This window comes from Ictidomys tridecemlineatus, chromosome 2, assembly GCF_052094955.1.
Source record: "Ictidomys tridecemlineatus isolate mIctTri1 chromosome 2, mIctTri1.hap1, whole genome shotgun sequence".
Lineage (NCBI taxonomy): Eukaryota > Metazoa > Chordata > Mammalia > Rodentia > Sciuridae > Ictidomys > Ictidomys tridecemlineatus.
In genome coordinates this window covers 23,768,560-23,792,755 of record NC_135478.1, presented here as the reverse complement: position 1 = coordinate 23,792,755, position 24,196 = coordinate 23,768,560, and the positions used below count along the sequence as shown (strand labels likewise).

The 24,196-nt window shown below is 49.5% G+C and overlaps 1 protein-coding gene across 7 annotated transcripts in view; it reads right to left on the bottom strand.

Moving 5' to 3' along the window:
* Scn5a (sodium voltage-gated channel alpha subunit 5) overlaps positions 1-24,196 on the bottom strand; it is a 97,259-nt gene that overhangs the window by 37,007 nt on the left and 36,056 nt on the right. For all 7 annotated transcript variants that reach the window (XM_078038124.1, XM_078038118.1, XM_078038120.1 and 4 more), the window contains 9 exons: positions 22,602-22,832; positions 21,067-21,130; positions 19,609-19,750; positions 18,946-19,143; positions 17,686-17,865; positions 16,736-17,107; positions 11,366-11,498; positions 10,721-10,959; positions 587-760 (listed from right to left, as the gene is read on the bottom strand). In XM_078038124.1, the coding sequence (XP_077894250.1) occupies positions 587-760; positions 10,721-10,959; positions 11,366-11,498; positions 16,736-17,107; positions 17,686-17,865; positions 18,946-19,143; positions 19,609-19,750; positions 21,067-21,130; positions 22,602-22,832 (1,733 nt within the window). The remainder of the gene's footprint in view (positions 1-586; positions 761-10,720; positions 10,960-11,365; positions 11,499-16,735; positions 17,108-17,685; positions 17,866-18,945; positions 19,144-19,608; positions 19,751-21,066; positions 21,131-22,601; positions 22,833-24,196) is intronic.

The window sequence follows — 24,196 nt, the reverse complement described above, 5'->3', positions numbered from 1 at the left end:
TCAGGAGCTATCTCTAGGAAGACTTCCATGACCACAACTCCAGCCCCACATCTGGATCTTTCAGATGTTTTGAGCTCCAAGTGTGGCTCACAGATGTGCACCTTTGGCATCACCCGAGAACTACTGAATCAATCTCTGCATTTTAACAAGATTCCCTGGTGATTTTGTGTGTACATTAAAGTTTTAAAAATGCTGCCTGGATGAGTGGCCAGCCGATCTGTCTCCACCTGTTACTTGCCATGTGGCTTTGGGGAATTCATTTCATCTCTCTGAGTCTTTACCTCCTCATCTATGAAATGGGGAGGTGGAAATACCAGCCTTACTCCTGGGTCCTATGAGGACTAACGGGGACACTGTGGACCATGAAGGGCTTTGCAAATCATTCAGATATCACCCCGATTGCTCTTTTGGAGAGATGTCTCCTTCTGTCTCATCCACCTCCACTCCTAGGTGCTAGGGGCACTGAGCGAATGATTTGGGGCTGAAGGCATGACTTATCAAAGCAGGGGCATTTGAGAGGTGACCCAGAGAGGGGTGTTCCCAGCCACCCACCCGCCCCTCCCCTGCAGTGGGTCCAGCTGGGTACCAGGCGAAAGGAGCGCAGCACCGACAGGTTGCCCATGCGGCTCAAGCCCAGCTCCATGAGGCTGAGGATGACGATGATGCTGTCGAAGATGTTCCAGCCCTGCTGGAAGTAGTAGTAGGGGTCGAGGGCAATGATCTTGAAGGTCATCTCTGCTGTGAAGATTCCGGTGAAGACCTGAAGAGGAAGCAGGAATCAGGGGCTTCTGAGGTTCGGGTTGGAAGACCCTCTGGCCAGCAAGGGCACTTCACTTCCTGACTCTGGCTCTGGCAGGGTCTTCCTCTTGGCTGGCAGCTCTGACTTGTCCTGGGCTCCCAGTGCTGCTCACTCAGTGCTGGCTCTCTTCTCCAGCCTGGTGTCCCAGTCCTCTCTGCTGCTCATCAAGCACGACACCAGCCTGGGCCCACGGGGACTCTACAGACTTCAGTCTAAGAGGAGCCCCTGGGGTGGGGGAGGCAGAGGAGGGAGGTGGTGACCCAGCCCCAGACTCCTTCCAGCATGCTTCTCCCTGGGGAGCACTCCTGGTGGAATGACCAAGGAATGCTCCCCAGGGAGCACTAGCCCATGCTGTTCCTGCTGCTCAGAATGCCCTCGATCCTTGTCCACCTGCGAGCTCTTCCCACTGCAATGTTAGCCACCTGCCATTTCTGGATCACTGGTGATGTGCCAGGTGCAATACTAGAATACTCTGCATGTATTGCAGCTTTTAATCTGTTCAACAACCCCACGAGGAAAACATCCTTGTCCCCATTTACAGGAAAGGAAACTGAGGCACTGAGAATTTTTCACGTATCACTGCTCCCAAAGGCATTCCTAAGTGCAAGGCCTTTCCTGAGCTCCAGGCCCCAGAAATAAGTATTAGTTCTCATAGATCTAACAGTCCTTAAGAACACACCCTCCCTCGTGTGCCCAGGCAGGTGCTGGGGAAGGTCACGGGTGGGACTCAGAGGAAGGGACAACCCAGGCCTCACCACTACGGACTCTCTGGGAAGCCTGGGGCAGGGGCGCCTCTGCCTGAGGTCTCTGAGCACAGGTGCATGAGGCGTAGGCTGGGCAGGGAAGGCTCCTGAAGTTAGGATCCTTGGGGTCATAAAGCTATCAAGTTCAGGAGCCAGGAGAATAACCCAGAGCTCTTTCCTCCAAGCTTCTGAGCTTCCCTTCTCTCCAGCAGACCTTCCTGAGTGGGTGGAGGTTGAACTTCACCTGGTTTGTTGATTCATGAATCCCAAGCTGCCTGGCCTCGGCCATTGGAGCCTGTGGTTCAGGAACTCATACTGTGGTGGGCCAGGCTGCCATGACCACAGCCAGCTGTCCTGAAGGCTGCCAATTGCTATAACAGGGGCATGGTTCCAAGAGTGGGGGATGGCTGATGTGAAGGGAAGTCGGAGGCCTGTACATGAGCCTCCTTGGTCTTGTTGAGGAGCTGTGAGCTATCCTAAGGGAGGTGAGGAGACACTCAGGGCATTCTGGAGGGGAGGGAATGCTGTGGGCAGAGGCCTGGGGAACCTCTGGGAACAGTGCTGGGTCTGCAGCAACAGTGAAGACATGGGAGTCGGTGACAGGCATGGCTGAGCCGGCTCACTGGGGTCAACAATCAAAAGGGAAGGTCACTCTGGCCTTGGCACCTGAGGGGTCTCTGAGCTAAAAGGAGAGAGAGAGAGAGGCATCTGTCCGTGGCCACAGCATCTGCTTGTCCCTTCTGTTCAGAAGAGGGCCCCTAGAAGTGGGCTTGGGGAGGCATGGCCCTCATGGAAATGTTATTCTTCCACCAGCCAAGATCTTGGCAGTGTGTGTGTGTGTGTGTGTGTGTGTGTGTGTGTGTGTGTGTGGTGTGTAGGGGGAATGACTTGAAATATTTCAGCCTCCACCCAAATTCTTGGGTGGCCCCAGGAAGCATCCTTGGGCTCTGCTTCTTTCCCAGGACCCAGGCCTATTTCCATAGTTTCTCCATCCCTTGGACCCCATCTCCTTGCTGTTCTCTTCCCAGGGCCTTTGCACTCCCAGCTCCCTCTCTCTAGAGCCTCTTCTCCTTCATCCACAGGGCTCGCTCCCTTCAGGTCTCTGAACAAAAGCCACTCAACCCATGGGGCCTCCTGATGCTTGAAATCTCGTGCCCTCCATCCCGCTCCTGGTCCCCTTCCTTGCTTTCTCTCGTTCTCACCTACCACCATCTGACAGCTGCATGTTCATCAAGTCCCCTCTGTTCAGAAGCTTCTTGATAGAAAGGACCTTTCTGTCTTTCTAGACCTAGGATAATGCCCAGTGCACAGGTGGCCCACCAGTATTTGTTGAATAAACAAGGGCTGGGCCTTTGACCTGCAGGCACCAGCTGGGTCCGCTTTCCTGACTTCAGGGACCTTTCCCCACCCAGCTGATGTCTCCTGCACCTGTGCTCAGAGACCTCAGGCAGCAGTGCTCCTGCCCCAGGCTTCCCAGAGAGTCCCCAGTGGTGAGGTCTGTGTTGTCCCTTCCTCTGAGTCCCACCTGTGACCCTCCCCAGCACCTGCCTGGGCACACGAGGGAGGGTGTGTTCTTAAGGACTGTTAGATCCATGAGAACTAATACTTATTTCTAGGGACTGGAGCTCAGGAAAGGCCCTGCACTTAGGAATGCCTTTGGGAGCAGTGATACGTGAAAAATTCTTTGGGTACCAATAGCATGATTTGGGAGCTCTTTAGAAAAGCAGAATCTCGGATGATCCCAGACCTGCCGAATCAGAATCCTTACTGGTGCTGATTCCTAGGCTTTTGGAATGCACGGATTCTCTGACCTGAGAACCGGAATCACCTTGGGAGCTTTGAAAATGCCAAGGCCTGGATCCCATCCAAATGACTCAGTTACAGGAATTAAAAAAAAAAAAAAAAAAAAAAAAAAAAAAAAAACCTTCCCAGGTGACTCTAATGCACAGCTAAGCTTGAGAAGTACATGAAGTCTGGTACCTGCTCCTGCCACAGGATCAGGTGTTCTAAGGCCGTGTGACCACAGCTTGATGGTTTAAGATGGGCAGAGGATGGCAGTCAGACCTGCAGTATAAAGCAGGGTCTGCCCTGTGTGATCTTGGGCCAGTTTCTCCATCTCTCTCTGAGCCTTGAGCGTTCCCGTATGTAAAATGGGGATAATAATAACTCCATAGAAGGTTTCTAAGAGTTAGAGCTAATGGATGTAAAGTGGACACTTTATGAGAGGGCGATTGTTATGACCATCAGAGGCATTTATTATGACTGCTGAGAGTGGGCAGGGGCTGCTCCAGATGGAAACATCTCTGAATATTTGATAGGCTCACTGGGATCTGGCAGATGGCTCTGAGTGTGGGGACCCACTTCGCTTCTGGGGAACCCCAAACTCTTCTTGACCTTGGCATGTCTTTAATGGGATCACACTCTACATGCTATAAACCTGCCCTTAACCCAGAATACCCTGTGCACACGCTTCTGTGCCAATTATGCACTCTGCAGCATTGCTTTCTTTCTTTCTTTTCTTTTTTCTTTCTTTTTTTTTTTGTGGCCTGTAGAGTGCCATAACCAGTTTAACTATTTCCCTGTGATGAGCATTCTTTTTTCCCCTCTTAAACACAAACAAATAAGTATCCGTTTACATATATACTTTAAAACAACTTTCCCAATTCTTTCCATGGGGCAGATTTCTGGAAACTGAATTGTGTAGTCAATAATCATTTTTAGTGTTTCCAACACACTGCTAAATGATCCTCAGGGGCAGGTTTTCACCAATTCCATGAGCTATGTGTGAGTAGCTGCCTCTCTGCTAGTATTGGGTATCCTATTCTTATTACCTTTTCTAATTCAACAGGACAAGGCTATTTTATTTGCTATTTCTTCAATTTTTTTTTTTTTGGTAAAATTGCCTTCGCTTGTTGTTCATATACATTGCTTATTGTTCCACTAGGATGTTTGCTTTAAAAATTATTTATCAATATACTTTATATATATTAAGGATATTACCATTCTATCTTCTCTATGCATTGCCATGATTTTCCTGATTTGTTACTTATCTTTACCATATGTTTTAAATTATAAAATAAGAATGTATATTTTAAGTATAGAATAACATAGTGGGTACCTTTGTACTCGCCACAAACGCTGCCAAATATTAACATGTTGCCATGTTTGTTTCAAATCCTGTTTTATTTGTCCTCACAAAATAATAATAATAAAGACTTAAATAGCATTTGCCGTATGGCAGGCATTGTTCGAGTGTTTCACATATATTAAACCATTTAATTATCATGATAAACCTGTGACCTATGCCATATTTATTATTAGCTAGGGAAACTGAGATACAGAAAAGTTTAGCCGTTTACATATATACTTTAAAACAAGGACCTAATGTCAACGATGGCTTCCACCATGTTCTGACCCACCATGTGCCATCACAGATAAAACTGAAGTTCCCTGCATTCACTCCAAGGCAGTCACCATCCCAAGTCTGATGGTGATCATTCCCATACATGTTTTTACATTTTAAATGCACATAATAATTTATTCACTTATTATTAAATGGACTATGCTCATGTGTTCAAGACCTTCAAAGAAGAATTAACACCAATACTCCCCAAATTATTCCATGAAACAGAAAAGGAGGGAACCCTCCTCAACTCATTCTATGAGGCTGATATCATCCTGATCCCAAAACCAGACAAAGACACATTGAGGAAAGAAAACTTCAGACCAAAAAAAAAAAAAAAAAAATCCCTGATGAACATAGATGCAAAAATTCTCTATAAAATTCTGGCAAATCACATACCAAAACTTATTCAAAAGATAGTGCACCACGATCAAGTGGGGTTCATCCCAGGGATGCAGGGTTGGTTCAGCACATAGAAATCAATAAACGTAATTCATCACATCAATAGATTTTAAAAAACAAGAACCAGATGATCATCGCAATAGATGCAGAAAACGCATTTGACAAAATGCAGGGCCCCTTCATGTTTAAAACACTAAAAAAACTAGGCATAATAGGAACACACCTCAACACTGCAAATGTTATCTATGCTAAGCCCAAGGCCAACATCATTCTAAATGGAGCAAAATTGAAAGCTTTCCCTCTAAAAATTGGAACAAGGCAAGGATGCCTTCTTTTTACCACTTCTATTCAACATCATCCTTGAAACTCTAGCCAGAGCAATTAGACAGGAGAAAGAAATTAAAGGGAAATGAATAGGAAAAGAAGAACTCAAACTATCACTATTTGCAGATGACATGATTCTAAATTTAGAAGATCCCAAAAGTTCCACCAGAAAACTTCCAGAACTTATAAATGAACTCAGCAAAGTAGCAGGATATAAAATCAACACCCATAAATTGAGTGTATTCCTATACATCAATGATGAATCTACTGAAAGAGAAATTAGGAAAACTACCCCATTTCCTTTTATTCTTAACATCATGTTTATGAGATTTAGCTATATTGATACATGTATATGTATTCATTTTAAATTGTGTACAGTATTTCATTTTATGAATACACTGCATTTTATTTCTTTATTTTTTTAAGGATGGAGGAAATTTATGTTGATTCAAATTTCCCTATGGCCTATAATCCTGTAGAGAAATTTCTGTTTCCCTGTACAGAAGTCTCAGAGTTTATTGAGAATATAAATTCCTGAGTTGTAGAGTATGGATGTCTGTTATGAAGCAGATACTGTAAATTGTTCCCCATGATGGGTGTACCAAATCCTCACTCTTACACAGAGTTCCCACAGTACCACATTCTTGCCAACCACAGGAGTTTATTTTGTACCCTCTTATAGGTAAGAACTACTATATTAAGTTCCTCTAGTTTTCCTTTCTCTGTGGTTTACTTCATGTGTTTATAACCACCTGATTTCCTTGGCATTTTGTTTGTTCACTGTTATGTTGTGTTTTGACCATTAAATTGTCTCTTTTTTCCTTATTGATGTATAAGTCTTCAATATTGTCTGAACTTCATGAGTTTCCATGTCTGTCCAATCAAATGCTTTTCCTAAGGTCAACTTCTAGTTTGTGGAAAAGTGATTTCACTTAGCTTTTGGTATCTTTTGTTGTGCCGATATTATAAATGTGAACACAGGTAAATTCAGCAATCTTTTCTTTCATAGTATAAACTTTTCAAGTAATTAAATCATTTTCTCTTAATTTTATTCTAAAAGCTTTTAAGTTTTGCTTTATTGTATTTATGTGCTAAATCAAATTACTCAGCATTAATTTATGAGTATGATGTGAGTAGGGGTCTCAATTTTATTTCATAAGATTAACTATTCTTTCCAGAATTGTTTAGGGAATAGTTCATCCTTTTCTACCCTCTTATAATGAATTTCTGTTATTCATTGAGTCTCCAAATATGAATTGTTCTATTTCTGAGGACTTATCATAGCACTGATCCATTTTTTTTCCTACGTCTATTCCAACACTATAATGTTTTTAGATTTATAATATATCTTAATATATAGTAGTAAATTCTTTACCTTATTCCTTAATTTGTCTTGATAAGCTTTACTTTTCTATATAAATTTTGGGATTACCTTGTCAAATTACATGAGATTTTGATTGGAATTATACTGAATTTATAGGTTAATTTGGAAAAAATCAATATCTCTACAAAAGTCAGACTTTCATCTATAGAAATGGTATATAATTTCAATTTTTAAGCCTTATGTTTTCCCATAGTCTCATAATCTTCTCATATAAACTGTATTATATGTGTGTTAAGGTTTTTTGTTTTTTTTTGGGGGGGGGGCACGGTATTGGGGATTAATCCCAGGGTCATTTGACCACTGAACTACATCCATAGTCCTTTTTAGTCCTTTTTATTTATTTATTTATCTATTTATTTATTTATTATATTTATTTTTTAGTTGAAGGTGGACTCAATACATTTATTTATATGTGGTGCTGAGAATCGAACCCAGGCCTCACACGTGCTAGGTAAGCACTTTACCACGGAACCACAACCCCAGTCCTCCTTTTTATTTTTTATTTTGTGACAGTATCTCACTGAGTTGTTGAAGAAGGCCTTGAATTTGTGATCCTCCTACCTCGGCTCTCTGAGTGGCTGGGATTACAGGTGTGCACCACTGTGCCTGGTATGTGCTAACTGTCTGAAAGTTATGTTTTCCAATCGATGGTCAATGGTGATGCTTTGTGATATTGAGCTTGTAACCAACAACGTTGCTGAACTCTCTTCCTAGAGCTGAAGGCCTCCCTGTGGATTTCCTTGGGTTGCCTATGTAGACAACAGCCTAAGCTGGAAAATGATGTCAGGTCTGTTTTCCTTTCTTCTATCGGTTTCTGTTCATCTCTCTGCACTCTATCCTGAGCAGCTTCCTTACATATAAATTCATATTCATTGGTCTCCTCGGCTGCATTCATGTGCCATTGGATTGGAACGCTAAGATTTTAATCTCAATGGCTATATTTTTCATTTCTAGAGATCTTGTTTGGTACTTCTTCAAGATCATTTTATTTTCATGTTTTAATTTCCTTCTCTCACATCTTTAGTTATTATGAATATTCTTGTTTTTATTATCTCTATCCAAGAGTTCTGCTTTATGACATTTTAAGGGATTAAGCCTCTCTGTGTGTGTGTGTGTGTGTGTGTGTGTGTGTGTGTGTGTGTGTGTGTTTGTGACTCTTGCTCACAGTGGGATATATTTCCTTAAGTGGTTTATAATTCGGGGAATCTAGCTTGACCTGGTTTAAAGACATATCTTTCCAGATAATTTCTGTTCGCCTCTTTCAGGGTCTTCCACAGATCATGCCGGGTTATTTTATATGTCAACCTTCTCAGGTATGGGCTCCGGGAGCAATCTGGTATAAATATGAACCCTGACTTTCTATAAGGCCAAATCCATGCTCACGAGCTTCCAGGGGTGACTTTCCCCCTCTCTAGCCTCAGCTAGGACAGGCTCTTTGACCATCCCAGGTCAGTGAGGAGACCTCTCTGGTTTGCCATTTGACTGAAGGTACAGATGGTCACTACTACGGTTTGAAGGTCCCTTCCAAAACTCATGTTCAAGTTCAAGTGCCGTTGTGTTGGAATGAAGAGGTCGGACCCTTGAGAGAGGACTGGGCCATGGGGGCACAGCCCTCATGAATAGAAGAGGGCATTGTTAGGAGGGTGGATTGATTATAAAAGGGGAGAGTTTGGCCTCCTTTTCCTTCCTCCATCTTTCTTGCTCTCCTGCCATGTGGTGCCTTCGTCCATGTGAGGACACAGAATGTAGGCCCTCATCAGATGTGGCCCCTCAGTCTTGGACTTCTCGGCCTCAGGATCTATGAGCCTCCCTTCCAAAAAAAGAAAATTCTGGAAGCCGGACTATAGCAGCCCAACCCCTGCCCACGCTTGCCAGACTGTGTCTCGTCTATATGGCCATGACACGCCAAGCCTCCAGAGCTCTCTACCCAGCACCCACCCCCAGGGCAACTGCAGAACCATTTCATGGGTTTAATGCTGTGTGTGTGGCCTCTGAGCCCCTCTTTGCTCTGGGCACTTGGAGATTCTGTTACTTTCCATGTATTTAGTTACATTTAAGTTGTTTCATTATAGACTTTTCAGGGTTTTTTTCTGTCCATAATGTTGTTGAGAACAGAAGTTTCAGTTGCCTTCTACCTTTTTTTTATATGATGGGCCAAAAAAAAAAAAGACTCAAATCTATCAACCTTCTCTTTTATAAAATTTGTCTTTAGAGATAAGCTTGGAAAGTTCTTTTCCAATATCAAGATTTATTTACCCATGTTTGTTTTTGTGGTTTTGTGTCTTTACATTTCATATTTAAACCATTTACAATATATTAAATGCAAGAAAACCAAAATCTTACATATTAACAATAAAGCTATTCAAACGGAACGAAATATAGCCATAACCCAACGGTATCTCTTGCTGCCAATAACGGAGTTTCATACAACTGCCACTCAACCACAGCCTGATGGTCCAGGGAGGCTTCCAGGGCTCTGTATCACAAGTGACTCAGTCCAGTCCAGGGGTCACATTCCCATAAAACCACATCAACCCAAACCCTGTATAATCACCCAACACCCCAGCAACGCCAGGAGACTCTGACAGACTGAGATGTAGCTTTTACTTTTGTTTGCAAAGAGAAGAAGAAAAGTAAAATTACAGCCAGACGGGCTCAAATTAGTGAAAGAATTGGAATACACCCTGCGGAGAACTATCTAGAGTCCCAGGTTTAGAAAGTAATACAAGAAGAAAATTTTCTTGCTCTACAGTGTGGGAGATCTACCTGCCTCTGGGGGCCACCTGGGCAGCTGGATCTGAGACAGGGCTAGTTCTGCTGTAAGAGAGAAAAGCTGAGACCCATAGGCTAGAGGGCCTTTCCCACCGGCCTCAGTGACAGATCCCAGGATCATGCTGCTTCCTGAGGTCAGCCCTGCTCCATGATCCCCTAGAGAAGGTCTGGCTCTGTGCCTGGCCAGAGCCAAAATAGCCCATGCATGTGGGTCAGGAGACAGTTCCTCCATGCCTGACTCTACCTTGACTAAGTCACAACCTCCTATCTCTGGGTCTCAGTTTTTCCTGTTGGTACGGTGAAGAGGCCAGACTTAATTTTGTCTCAAGGGGAAAAAAAAAATCAGAATTAGAACTCAGACATTCTGACTTCCAGGTCAGTCTCCATAATTACAACAATAACGAGAATAACCACAGCTATCATTTATTTTGAATGCTTATTGTTTATCAGACTCTGAGCCCAGCACATAATACACATTATCTGATTCAATCCTCATTAGCTTCCTATGAGGTTGATATTGTCATACTAATTTTACATTTATTAAATTTGACAAATACTTATTGTGCCAATTACCAAGACTAAATGATTTGCTTGAGGTCTCCTAGTCAGTCAGAGCTGAGTCAGAATTCAAATCTGGCTCTGCCTGATGTTCTCGCTGTGCCTAGCTATCTGTCCATCCATCTAGCTATCCATGTCGCTGTCCTAACCTCCCTCCAAATCCACTCCAAATCTATATCTCTCCAGTCCTTAAAAGCTGACCCTGAGACCCCCTCTTCCCAGAGGTCTTCTAGGATGCCTCCCACCCTTGGAAGACCCTTTGTGTTCAGGATCCCTTCTCCCCTACCCTTCGCTGGGGGACGCCTGTTGGAGAACCAGTTGCAGGTGGCTCTTACCAGGTTTCCGACCTGCAGCATCTCCTCAAATTCGGTGGTCATGTTGTAGTGCTCCAGCGCCATGAAGAGCGTGTTGAGCACGATGCACATGGTGATGGTGAGGTCGGCGAATGGGTCCATGACCACGAACTTCACTTTCTGCTTGATGGACATCCACAGCGGGCAGCACTCCCAGATCAGGTAGCGCTGGGCAAAGCGGTTCCAGCAGGGTGGACACTTGCGGTGAGACTCCTCCAACTCTGGGGGGCGGGCAGCCAGGGAGTTAGCTGGGTTTTGTTGACTGGGTCACACTGTCTTCCTGGGATGCCAGGAGTGTGGGTATGGCTGGGCTGAAGCAGGAAGGGCTGCTTGGGGTAGGATGATTCTAAGGAGCCTGGGGATGCTTGGGAGAGGCAGGGATGCGACGGATAAGAGCTTGGGACACGCCACGACAGATGTGGGCACGCTGGGAAGATACACAGACATGGGAATGCCTAGGAAAGAACAAGACACTGGAGGCCAGGCAAGCACATTTGAGGCTACGGAGGATAGAAAAGTCTGAGTGCAATGCGGTCAGATGGAGGAGGCCCGTGCAGGCTGGGGTGGATGGAGGCGAGGGTCCCTAGAGCGGAAGTGTGGAGTGCTTGCACAACACAGGGGACTGACCTTCCAGTGCGCTGGTGAGGATACTGACAGCACTGAGGGCCCGCTGCCGTGCTCCTGGCTCCTCAAAGCCATCCACACACGGAGCCTGGGGGGTCAGCATCTGGGGTCCACCTGGGTCCTCCGATGGTGTGGTCTGGGTGCAATCAGAAGATATGTGTCAATCTGGTTTGGGTGTGTGGGGGGGGTCCTGCTCCCAGCTGTCATCCTGCTGGGCCTGGGGTGGCCAGTCCAGACTCAGGCTGGGGACATTACAGGGGACAGGATAGAGGTCTTGATGGGACATTAGATATTGGGCTTAGAAAAGCTAAGTCCAACTCTCTCCCAGCTAATAATCGCCCTGCTCCCATGCCTCCTGCCAATCATTATTACCTTCATTTTTCTTTCTTTCTTTTTTTTTTTTTTAAAAATTCTCCACCACCTCTCATTGGCAGTGATTCTTGAGTGGGGTTAGGAAAACACAAGCACAACACAGGTCCTTTGTGTGCCAAATGCTGTCATATACATTAGCACATGCAAAAATGATCTGGGAGTCTTAATTGACCACAAGCTCCCCGGAGTCAAGAGCACAAAAGAGCCTGGAGGAAAAAGAAATCTAACATGCTCTAAGATGACCTCGGTAGAAGCATAAAGCAATCCTGCCTAGATGTGGCTGGTAGGGGGCCATGTATTCTGTGGAGGCAGGTTTGTATCTAGCAAGAAAATTTTAAATTGGCCCTGCAATTCCTTGTCCGGTAATCTAACTTCATAAATAATTATACACACGCACCCAAAATATACATAAATGATGTTCATGGCGGCACTGTTCTGAATACCATAAAAACAAAACAACCAATCAATGGGAAGAATATTAAAATCAATTATAGATACAACCCGACTCTGGATTCTGATACAGACAACAACAAGAATGAGGTGGTTCTGTGTATGATCCCATAGGAGCATCTCCAAGACAAACAGTTGGAGGAAAAAAAACAAGACCAAGATCTGGAAGACAAATACTGGTTGTTAGAGTGGAGCTCTCTGGGGAACTGGATTGGGGGCAGGGAGGGGCAGAGGTTCTCTGTTCCCTGTGTGCAGCTCTGCACAGCTGGACTTGTTTCCAACATGTGCACGTCATTTGTATAAGTAAAAAAAAAAAACAAAAACAAAAACAAAAAAAAAAAACAGGCCTAAAAACAGAGATGCCTGGTGGATGGAGCTGGCTGGCAGGTGGTCTTCAGGCTTCCACAGAGCTCCCCAGAACCAAGGAGAGCTCACAAGAACTTCATGGGAGTAGGGCCCTGCACAATCACAGCCCATGGGCTGGAGCTGTGGAGGGAACCAGGTTGCTCAGCAGGCACTAGTGGGGCTCTACAATCTGTGCAGGGCAGAGGGGGAGACAGGTGAGGGCCACCCAGTGTGGCAGAGCCAGGGAGTGGGGTGGGTACCAAAGAGACCTGGGCTCAAATTAAGGTCAACCTTTGCAAGTGGTTAAGAGCTCTGTGAAATGTGTTCAGGAAGGTAGTGAGCTCCCAGTCATGGAAGCATTCAAGTGGAGGTTCTGGAAAGGGCTGAGGTTGCTGGCACAATAATAATACCATAGGTTCCACAACCATTTGGAGGTGGTGGTACGGGGGATTGAACCCAGGGGTGCTTTACCACTGAGCTCTGCAGTCCTTTTTATTTTGAGACAGGGTCTCCTCGCTAAGCTGCCTCAAGCCTGTGATCCTTCTGAGTCACTGAGATGACAGGCAGGTGCCACTACACCCAGTTATAAATTTAGCCATTTAAACTCATAAGCACATTTAAGTCCTCCCAACTTCTCTGCTACTTTGTTACCATCTAGGATGGTTTGAGTTAGCACCAAGAAAATATTCTCTTTCCCTTCCCACGGTGGGTGAAGGAGACTTTCCTGCTCCCTGAAGCAGATTTACTTTGGCCAGGAGCATGTAAGTGGATATAATGTGAACAGAAGCCTAAAGTATACCTGTGCTATTTGCCCTCCCTTGTGCTCCAGAAAACTTCCATGAATCCAGGAATCCACCCTTCCAGACCAGGCCTCAGAACAAAGACAAGCGGAGCAGCCCCAACCTAACTCACAGTGTGAGCAAGAGGTATCCTAAAGCAGAGTTGCCCAGCCAGGCCCAACCTAGACAGGCCAAATCATGGCCAATGTGCAGATAAAGAGCTTGATAATTGAGGCTTATTGTTGTCCATTGACTTTTGGGATGGTTTGTTACACAGCATTATCGTGGCAACAGCTGACTGATAAACCATCTTGGTGTAAGCCACCATGATCTCTTTGCTACAACTCCTACAATAGCCTACTAACTGGCCTCAACTCCTCTCTCTTCTCTACCTAGCAGAAAAGAATTCCCTAAAAAAATAAACTGGATAACACCACTGCTTTGTCCAACTCCCCCTGCTCTGCTCCCCATCTTTCTCAGAGTACATCCAAACTATTTTATGACCTACAAATCCTAACTCTCCAAACTCATTTCTTGTTCCTTTCTTATGTTTCCTTCACACCTGGCCCTACCAGGCCCTCTCGTCCCTTCAACCTGACAAGCCCATTCTTTCCCCAGAGCCTTTGGTCCTGTTTCCTCTGGATCTTTGTGTCTGAGCTCCCTAAAATCACGTGCCTGTCAGTTTGAATGTCACCTTTTTGAAAAGGCCTTCCCTGAGCAGTCTAACTTATAGCCCCCATCCCCAACCCTCCCCAGCAACTCTCTACTGTGACCTGAACATATTTATCATTTCTCTCTGTTTTCCTGACTCCAGGTGAACTCCATGAGCGCAGAGGTCAGGTTTATTCTATTCATGGCTATGAAAACAGGAGCCCCCAGGCCACCTGGCACTCAACACAGCTGGGTGGCACTAGATAAATAGTGGGTGGATGGAAAAATCAGTTGGGAACCAGGAGGTGCTGGTTAGAAGTCTGGCTCTGTCTCTAACTTGCTAGATGTGAGGGAAATGAAGATGAAGTTCTAACATACGGAGGAAGAAGTTCTAACATAGGTGATGGCGGGTAGAGGTCACAAGGACACTGGACTGCAAGGCTATTCAGTGGGCTTCTCCTGACTCCGTCTGGCCCTCCAGACAGGAACACTCATACCGATGGGGACAAAGTGAATCGCCACCCTTTCCCCACAGTGTGGATAAACTGAACGTGGGTCCTCAGAGGCCCATCCCTTCCTCCTGCCTCTCACCCTGACCAGGCACCACAAGGCCTAACCCTTGGCTGTGTTTTCAGACCAGAACTGGGCAGAAGCCACTCACTGGGGACCCAGTGGAAGTGGAGAAGGAATTCCCAAGGGCCCGCTGCCTGCTAATCTCTTTGACTTTTCAAATGTCTCCATCTTGGTCGATAATTCCTTTAACTTTGCAAATGACCCCGTCTTGGCCTGCTAATCCCTTTAAGGATACAAATGGGCCCTACAGAAGTGAGAAGGGGTGAAGTCAGAGTTCCCGGTAATGAAGTGTTTGAACTTAGATTCCTCCCGACATGTGCTGCACAATGAGATGATTTGCTCCCTAATGAGATTAGGAAATTCTATTAGCGCTCCAACCTGCTTCCCCGAGGCCCAGGCTCCAGAACTGGACCGGCCTGCTGCATGTTCCTGGAAGCCAGACACCCACCCTCCAGGTGATGGGTCCAGAAGCTGCGCTGCTCAGTTCCTCCCCTTCACACACCTGCCCCACCCAGGTGCCCTGCAAGGCACCCCAGGAGGCTTTATTCAATGATACTAATGGCAGATACTAATGAATAGGAGGCAAAAACTAGCCAAAGCGCCGCTCTGTTTTAACTCCCCTGGTCCTCGCCACAACCTGATGACCTTATTAATTTTTTAGAGACCTTTATTTTATTTTTTTTAATGCGGTGCTGAGGATTGAACCCAGTGCCTCCCACGTGCTAGGCAAGTGCTCTACCACTGAGCCCCAGCCCCAGCCCCAACATTATGAATTTTCTTTCCACTTTACAGCTGAGGTAATGGAGGCACAAGAAGGTGAACCTGTACCAAGCCCCACAGCTAGGGCAAGTCCGAGCAGGAGCACATGGGGCCCTGGGGCAGGGTCCTCCCTCCTCAGCCCCACCCCCACCATCCTGACCATGTCTTCCTGCCAGTCCAGTCATGTTCCCCTCAGAAAGCTGGCCTGCCTTTGTCCCCTGCTGGCCTCGGGGGTCTGAGCCACACAGTTTATTCCTGGGTGAGCTGTTCTGGTGCTGTGATGGCGGGTAGCGGTCACAAGGACACTGAGACAGCTGATTGGCAGTCGTCAGCTTGTCTCTGGATCTGTTGACTGAGTGACGGAAGCTCTGAGTGGCCTTTCATGACCTGGATGGCCCTTCCCCAACCCCTCTGACAGTGACTCCAGCCTCTCTTCTAGCCTCGCTGGCCTCATGACTCAACGGCCTCGACATGCTTCTGCCTCAGGGCCCTTGCACCTGCTATTCTTTGTGTCTGGGGCACACTTGCCCAGATGACGGTAGTGACCGTGTCACTATCGTGTTCTAATATCAGAAGGTTCATAGTCTGCAGGGCCTTGCCCTATTAGCTCATGGCATCCTCACAGCTTTCCTGAGATGGGTATTTTTTCACCCATTTTATAGATGAAGACACTTGAGTTACTGAGAAATAAAGTAACTTGTGCACAGCCATCCAGGTGGTCAGCTATGAGTTGGGATCCAAACCCAGGGTGTCTCCAGAGCCAGGGCGCTAACCACTCTACTACACCACCCTAGTTTCCACTCTACTCTCCTAGTTTCAGAAAGCAGCATGGCTCCTGGTCTTCTCCCAGACTTTGTTCAAAAGCCTCCAAAGGAGTATGGGGTTCCCTCTCCCCTTTTTTCCTGCTCTGACCCCCATGGCCCTTATTGCTTGGGCTGATATTGATCTGCCACTTGGTAAAGTACCGCTTATTTCCAATCTGGTGAATCATCATTACCCATAATCCCTTCAGTGTCCTCTGGCCATCCCAGCCCTTCTCGGAGGACCCCCGGGATGGCTTTTCCCTGACCCTACAATTTAAAGGGTGATTAGATGGCACAGTCAGGGCCTCCAGGACACTGGTCTTGCACTCTCGTGTCACCTCGGTGCCTAAACCTTACCAGTGAAATATCTCGGTGTTACCAGTGAAATATCTCGGTGTCATCCTCATTTATCACCATGACACACCTCATAGGCATTCACACACACACCACTCTTCTTCTTTCTTTGATTTTCGCCAGTCTGCCCTTACTGACATGGAAGCGCTAAGCAGGCAGAGATTTCTTGGTAGGACAGCACACAATAGGTGCTCAATCAACACGTGGCCAGTATTTTGGCCCCTGGCCTGGAGGGCAGTTTGGGAGATCACACCTTCCCTGGTGCCTGCCTGGTGGGGCTGGCTCACCGTGTCTGGGGGGCGCTCCAGCATCATAGGGCGAAGCAGGCGGCTCCCTGGCGATGTGGCCTCTGGGTCACCTGCCCCCAGCAAGGAGACCACCCCGTTGCAGTCCACAGTGCTGTTTCTTTTGCCATTGAGGACATGGCCAGGAGCCGCAGCCCCAGGACTGGGCTGTCCCTGGGCACTGGGCCTGCGCAGGGGCCAGGGCACCAGTAGTGACGTGCGGTGGCTCTCGCTGTCCCCTGCCGTGCTGTTTTCATCATCTGCAAAATCCGTCTCGGAGCCCAGGTCTCGCCGGCGAAAGGTGAAGATGCTCCCGCGGCTGGAGCGAGGCTTCACGGAAGTCCTGCTGAGGCCGTGGGTGAGGCTGAGGCGATTCTGAGGGACACAGGGAGCGGTGACATGACCAAGACGCTCTTCACGTGCTCACGGCCTGATTCCCGTGGCACTGGGCCCAGCGCAACCTCTTGGAGCACTGGGGACTTTTGCCAGTCACACAGGAACTGGGTGGGCTGAGCCTGGGGGTACTCAGAAGGTGCCATGTGGGTTTAGTGACATCCTGCCTCTCCGGCTCTGGAGCCTTGACCCTGAAGTTCATCAGGGCCTGAAGGTGGGTCTGAGGCTGAGAAAGGCGGGGAGGAGGCAGGAGCCTCCTGGTGTAGACAGGCCAGCCTGTCACTCACACGGGCATATTCTTGGGCACCTACCACCCTATACTATGTGAGGACCCATCCCCAGTCCCCATGCTGGAGGACTAGACCCAGTTTGAAGCTATTATAACACCCAACTCCACCTTGTTCCTCTGCCCAGGGCTCCTCCATACCAAGAATGTCCCTGGGAAACAAGAACAGCTGGAAGGGTGCCCAGGGATGTGTCTGGTTCCCAGAGTCCTAGCAATATAGCCATCTGTGGCCAGATCTACCCTGCCAAGGCTGCGACCACGCGCTAGGGATTACCATTACTCTGGGGCCATCTTCCGAGTCAGATTTGGGGAACCTGTCATCCCCACACTCCTCCGTCCCTGAAGACATTCGTTTTCTCCTCTTGCTCCTTCTCTCATGGTTGGTTACTGGGGCCAAAGGGGACATCTCCAAGGAGCTACGGGACACAGTGTCCACACCCCTGATGGTGAGGGCCTGGAAGAGAGTGGAGGAAGGGACATCTCAGTCATTGAGAGACTCTGTGCAACCTCCGGCTTAGGTAGGCCAAGCAACTCTTGACCGTTTGGTCCACCCCATCAGTAAGTGGACTCGCACAATTAACCTCAAATGGGGGGCATCATGGAGATAGTCTCAGGCCAAGTCAGAGTGTTCTCAGGACAATCAAGATCCTCGAAGGAAGAAAGGAATGGCTAAAGTGGGCAGCTCTCGGAAGAGCTGAGAGTGTGGGGCAGGTGGAAGGGGATGTTGATGAGGAGAGGAAGTAGCAGAACTAAAGGGCAGCGGATCAAGAAAGTTCAGCTGGCCAGGAGAGTGCTGGAGATGGGGCAGTGAGAAGAACCAGTGGATGCCTATGGTCTGGCTTCTAATAGCTGGCTCTGTAACAGTCTCCTGCAGCCAGTATGTGGGTGACTGTGGGCAGTCAGGGAAGCACTGCCTTGTCTTATTTTTTTTTTAGTTGACTCAGGTCCTCAACCTTGGCTCTTCCTTTCTACCCAACCACTCGACCAGGATAAACTATGTCCATAGACACATGGATTTCTTTTTCTCATGGTAGGGAATGGAGATTGAACTCAGGGGCACTTGACCACTGAGCCATATCCCCAACCCTACTTTTGTATCTTATTTAGAGACAGGGTCTCACTGAGTCGCTTAGCCCCTTGCTTTTGTTGAGGCTGGCTTTGAACTTGCCATCCTCCTGCCTCAGCCTCCCGAGCTGCTGGGATTACAGGTGTGCACCCCACCACGCCCGGCTGACACATGGATCTCTTCATCCAGCATGTCATGTGCTCACAGGGACCACCTTACCCAGAATGCACCATTTTTACCCAGCTGGCACCACCTTCACCTGGAATACATCATGGCCACAGAAAAATAACTTTACCCAGCAGATACCACACTCACAGGAAATCTCTTTACCCAGCAGGTACTGCTTTTTACCCAGTGTGCACCATGCCTCCAAGAACCAGCTCTACCCAGCATGCACCACGCTTCCAGGTACCCCCTGATCAGGTGAGGGCTTGACCTGGAGGCTCCTTGCCTGTGCTGCTCACCTACCTCATGCTCTTTCTTGAGCATCTCCATGGCCTCCTGGAAGCGCTTTTCCTTCTCCTCCGTCTCTGCAATGGTGGCTTGGTTTTGCTCCTCATAGGCCATGGCGACCACGGCCAGAATCAGGTTCACCAGGTAGAAGGAGCCCAGGAAGATGACAAGCATGAAGAAGATCATGTAGATCTTTCCCGCGGACCTCAGGGTCTGGAGGAGCAAGGGTAAAGAGATCATCCTCACTGGGGCCCCCTTCTGGGTTATGGCATTTCCAAGTGATCAGTCTGACGATGCCAGGGCTTTAAAGGGCCAAACCTGGGGGGGGGGAAGGTACAGAGAGCTTGTCCCACCCAGAAAGAGGGCCATCGCTAACCTACAGAGGACAATAACCTACACACAGGACAGAATTCTACCTGCCTGGGGGGAGTGCAGTGCTCACCCAGGAGAACATCCCACCCTAAAAGTGGAGGAGTGTCCCCTCACAGAGAAGACAGAGTCCCGTAGGAAGGGATGGTTACTTGGTCACCCGCAAAAAGAAAGTTTCTTTGTGGCAAGTGTCCCCTCCGCGGCTCTCACTATGGGAGCTGCTGGGGTCACTTCTGGCTAGTCACGCGTGCAGCCTGGGCCCTGAGCCCATACCTGGCCTCCCCCTGCTGGGCCGGGGAACCCATGTACCTGCTGGTAGAGGCGCTCCCAGCAGTCCTGCGTCATCAGGCGGAAGAGTGCAAGGAAGGCCCAGGCGAAGGAGTCAAAGCTGGTGTAGCCGTGGTCAGGATTCTCGCCTGCCTTTAGGCACCGGTAGCCCTCGGGACATGTCCTGCGGTCAGACATGCACTCTGTCCCATGCTGTGAGGGTTCCTCTGCCCATGAGGCCTGGCTCATCTCCCTGTGCAGCCCAGTGCTCTGTGAGGCTGAGCTTCACAGCCCTAGTACCACATTGCTGGGTCCTGTCTCCATGCCTGTTCATGCTGAGCCTCTACTCGGGACACCAGCTCCCTCTTCTCTCTACCTGTCTGTATTCTCTGAGATCTATGTACAGCCGCCCTCCACCCACACGACACACTGCTGCTGTCAGAGCTGCTTCTTCCCAGAGTGGAAGTGCAAGGGTCTGGTGGATGTTCTTTCTTCTGTCTGCCCACTCCATAGGGAGCTGGGCACAGCATGGGCACCCAGAGAGGGGGCACAGTAGACTTGGCTAAGCCTGGGGTCAAGGCAGGGCTGTGGGGTGGAGGAATGACCCTGGGGAGGACAGGCTGGGCCTAGCCGTGTCTGTAGAACGGGCCCATTTGCATCATGGCACACACAGACATTTGTCCAGGGAGGCAGATGCTCAGCTCATGGAGCTGGAGGTGGGAGCCTCTCTCCCAGAGAAGGAGCCCTGGCTGCCTTCCTGGATCGGAGTGTGTGTGTGAGAGAGAGAGTGGGGGGAGAGGAAGGAGAGAGAGAGAGAGAGAGAGAGAGAGAGAGAGAGAGAGAGAGAGAGAGAGAGAGAGGAGGACAGAGATGGGGAGGGGTGCACTTGGCAAGGGGGAGGACGCAGACAAGGGGTTCTGTGCCTTGCTAATGTCCTAAGCCCCTCTCCCACCAGGGAAGCGTGTGTCCCTTTTCCTAACAACCCATGCACCATCACCCTGCCCCAGACCCCAGGGTGCTCAGAGCTCTGGAAGCTGCACGTGGATTCTAAGTGCATCTGAGACCACAGTCAGGTGCAGCCAGGATCATGGCCTGCTTGGCCTTGAGGACAGTCCAGGCTTTGGGGGAGGACATTCACCTCTGAGGGGCAGATGTGCAGGGAGGGAGTAAAGCCTGGGGTAGAAGGTGGACCCTGGGAAGCTAATGGAAAAAAGTGGAGTCCAGGTTGGGCTGATAGGAGGCCCTGCAGGGCATCCCAGGCTACCCCGTCTTCAGGGGTCTATTGGTTCTCCCTGCCGACCTGTCCCTGACCTCTCTTCACCAGTTGTCTCCTCTATGCTGGGAGTTGGATGGGGAAGGTGTCAGGGTCCTGGCAGGAAAGAAAGACAAGGGAAGACCTCCCTGTCCCTAGGGTTGGGGCATACAGAGAGGGCACAGTTAGTTGAGAAAGCACCAGGAGACGGCTGGGGGAAGTGTCCCTGGGCAGGGGGTGCCACCTACCCGGCGTCTGAGCTGTTCCCGCACAGTAACACGTCAGAGGTGCCATTCTTGATCAGGTAGTTTTCTATAAGGGAAACATCAGAAGGTGAGGGGCACAGTGGGCAGCCCCCCGGGGTCCCCACTTTGTATCCAGGGCTTCGTGGAAGTAGAAACATGGTTGGTGGTTACTCTCTATTTCTTTGTCCCTGCTCTGACCCCTACCCTCGGCCTGGCCAGGCCTCAGGCAACTCCAGTTGCTTCCCTGGCCTTCATCCTCCTCTTGCACAGACATGCCACTGTCAGTGTCCCTCCCACTCTAGAAGACACGGGAAGGCCTGGGCAGGGCCTCAGTGGTCTCCACAGGGAGCTGCTCCCAGCCACTTGCCCGGGGTAGGGGAGTGGGGTCAAGAGAGGCCATGAACCAGGAGGCAAGGGCCTGGGCAGAGTTCCAGCTTGGCTTGCTGAGTCACAGCATGGCCTTGACAGGCTACTGCCCGGCTCTGGACCCTCTTCCACTGAATAAAAGTGTGGAAGAGATGCCTGCCACCGTCGCCATGGAAACACTGGTCTGTTCAGACAGGCCTGGGGCGGGACCAGGTGAAACACAGGACACATGCTCTGTCCTCTCCTCACTGAGGCCCTTGTCAGTCCCCATCACTCCTCCTTACCGGCCTTTGTCTAAGGTACCAGTTGTCAAAGTGTGGTCCCCAACCAGCAGCCTCAGCAGCATCTGGGAACTGGTTAGTGATAGCACCCAGAGAGTGCCAGCCAGGCTGACTGATCCAGAGACTCAGGCTGGGACCCCTCAGTCTGTGTTTTCTGGAGACCTCTAGGTAACTCAGGTGGTACATGGAAGTTTAAGAGCCACTGCGAGAGGTCACAGCTGGACCACAGGCACATTGACTCATTGATCTTCTGTCTGGTTCTATTTTCCAGAGTGGCGTGCTGGCGCACATGTAAGTGGCCCTAACTTCAGAATGGCCCCTCTGGGTGCTTGTGGCCTGGCATCTGGCCTTGCCCCAGTGTCTACCTTTGATCTAAATTGATGGCTTGGATCAAGAGAGGCCCTGAACACAAGCCTGGAGGATCGTAGTGTCAACCACAGGACAGTGAACCGAGGGGCTCTCACAGCTGCACCACAATCACCCCCTTATTCTCTCGCAGGGTTCTAGGGTACACGTGCGTGGAATCAGCACTTGGTAAGGAACACCCATAGGGACTGGAAAATTCCCCATGCCAAGGGGGTGGGTCTCTACCCTGAAGCCTCACCAAGGACCCCAGCCCCCCATGGCCCCCTTTCTCTAAATTGATGCTCCTCGGCAGGGAGGCTGTTCTCCTCTCCATTCGCAGGTCAGCCCTGCTTCCAAACATTACCCCTCCATCTTACTCCATCCTTCTCATTCTTCAAATATCATCTCTCTGCCTAGCCTGGGAACTTCAAGGGCAGTCTCCTTTTGAAAGGCCCTGGGGGCCTGCCCTCTGGTGAAGCCCATGTGGTAGGTGGAGGGCCTTGGGTGTCTCACAAAGTGTCTGCAGGCCACGGAGCCAGTCGGCACCTGGATCATTGAGGTAGAGGTCCAGCGAGTCCCAGACCAGGCCATCGGCCTCCACGGAGCCGTTGGTGCCGTTGAGCTCCGTGAAGTTGCGCACACACTTGTGCCTCAGGTTGCCCATGAAGAGCTGGAGGCCGATGAGGGCAAAGACGCTGAGGCAGAAGACGGTGAGGACCATCACGTCAGCCAGCTTCTTCACGGACTGGATCAGGGCCCCCACGATGGTCTTCAGGCCTGGCGAAGACGAGAACCAGCACAGGGTCACCCACGGGCGCCCTGCTCCACAATCCTCTGGGAGGGAGCTAGGCTTCCCTGGGGTCCTGAGAGCTGGGGGTGGGGTGGGGTCAGGGAGGGCAACTGTGAAGTAGGGACAGAGTGAGGGAGGTATCTTTAGACCTTTAAGACCAAAGCCCCCTTTCCTTCGCTGAGATTCTATCCTGACTGCCCCCAGACAGGAATCCAGCCTGGCCTTGTATTCAGAAGGACCTGGGCCTCTTTACGCTCCACTAGCCAAATATATGAAATGGTGTAGAAAGTGCAGTTTTCTTGATAAGTTTGGCTGGTTCCTAGGTATGCCAGGCCTGGCCTGGCCCTGGCCCTTTTACTGTAGCCCATGGGAAGAGACCCAAGTCCAGGCAATGTAGGAACCTCAGCCTGTACGCTGAGATGGGGAGAGAAACAGCTCTCTGGTTAGAGGGTCCTCTTGTCCTAGCCAGAGGATCCCTTTGATGACACAGGGGTTTTTGATTATTTAGAGGCAACCAGGAGACCCAGGGTCTGGGGGTTGTCCTGGGCTAGTGTGTAGGCACTGGGGACATGAGGGGACAGCTTTGGCAGGATGGTGGTGGGTGGTGTCCGAAGAGGCCTGCTCTGGTTTGGGCCCGTATTTGGGGAAGGTTCAAGGGTGGAGAAAGGGGTGACCTATGTGCATCTTTCCCACTGGCTTGTTCCTCTGAGACCCTCCCCAGACCTCCCATTCCCCAAAGCGGAGAGGCTGTGGTCTGTTAGTCGCAGGCCCAGCTCCCTGTGGAAGCCAGCACCACACAGCGGGGTGACAGAGAAGCACGTGTAGACGCATTCAGTCCAACCCTTAGCTGTAGTCCTAGGACCAGTGCGAGCCGAGCACAGGGCGCCAGGGCCCCTCTGCCAGCAGCAGGGCCCCGCCCCCGCCCAAGCGGCCAGATCTCAGATTAAGCTCCATCCATCCATCCACTGTCCAGCCGGTTAATGTGTTAGGAGCACCTATGGCTACTGTACCCATGGCCCGGAAACGGGGAGGCAGTGATGGGCAGTCATGGGAGAGGGCAGAAGATGGCTTTCCCATGGTGCTGCTGTCACTCCTGCCTGCCCAGGGCTCAGGCACTCAGCACTCTGTGGAAATTGTCCTGGCAGATGTTGGCAACCGTGGGGACAGTGAGTGGATCTGGCAGGGGTTGGGGCATAGAGCAGTGGTAGGATCCACCAACCCTTTGAAGTTCAGAGATGATCCGCCGTGGGACATGTATCTGGGGCTGCTCCCCCAGCCTGGAGACACTGCTCATATCTTGTGGGGAACAAGTGAGGGTTTGTGGGCAGCAGCTTAAAAACCCAAACTGCCT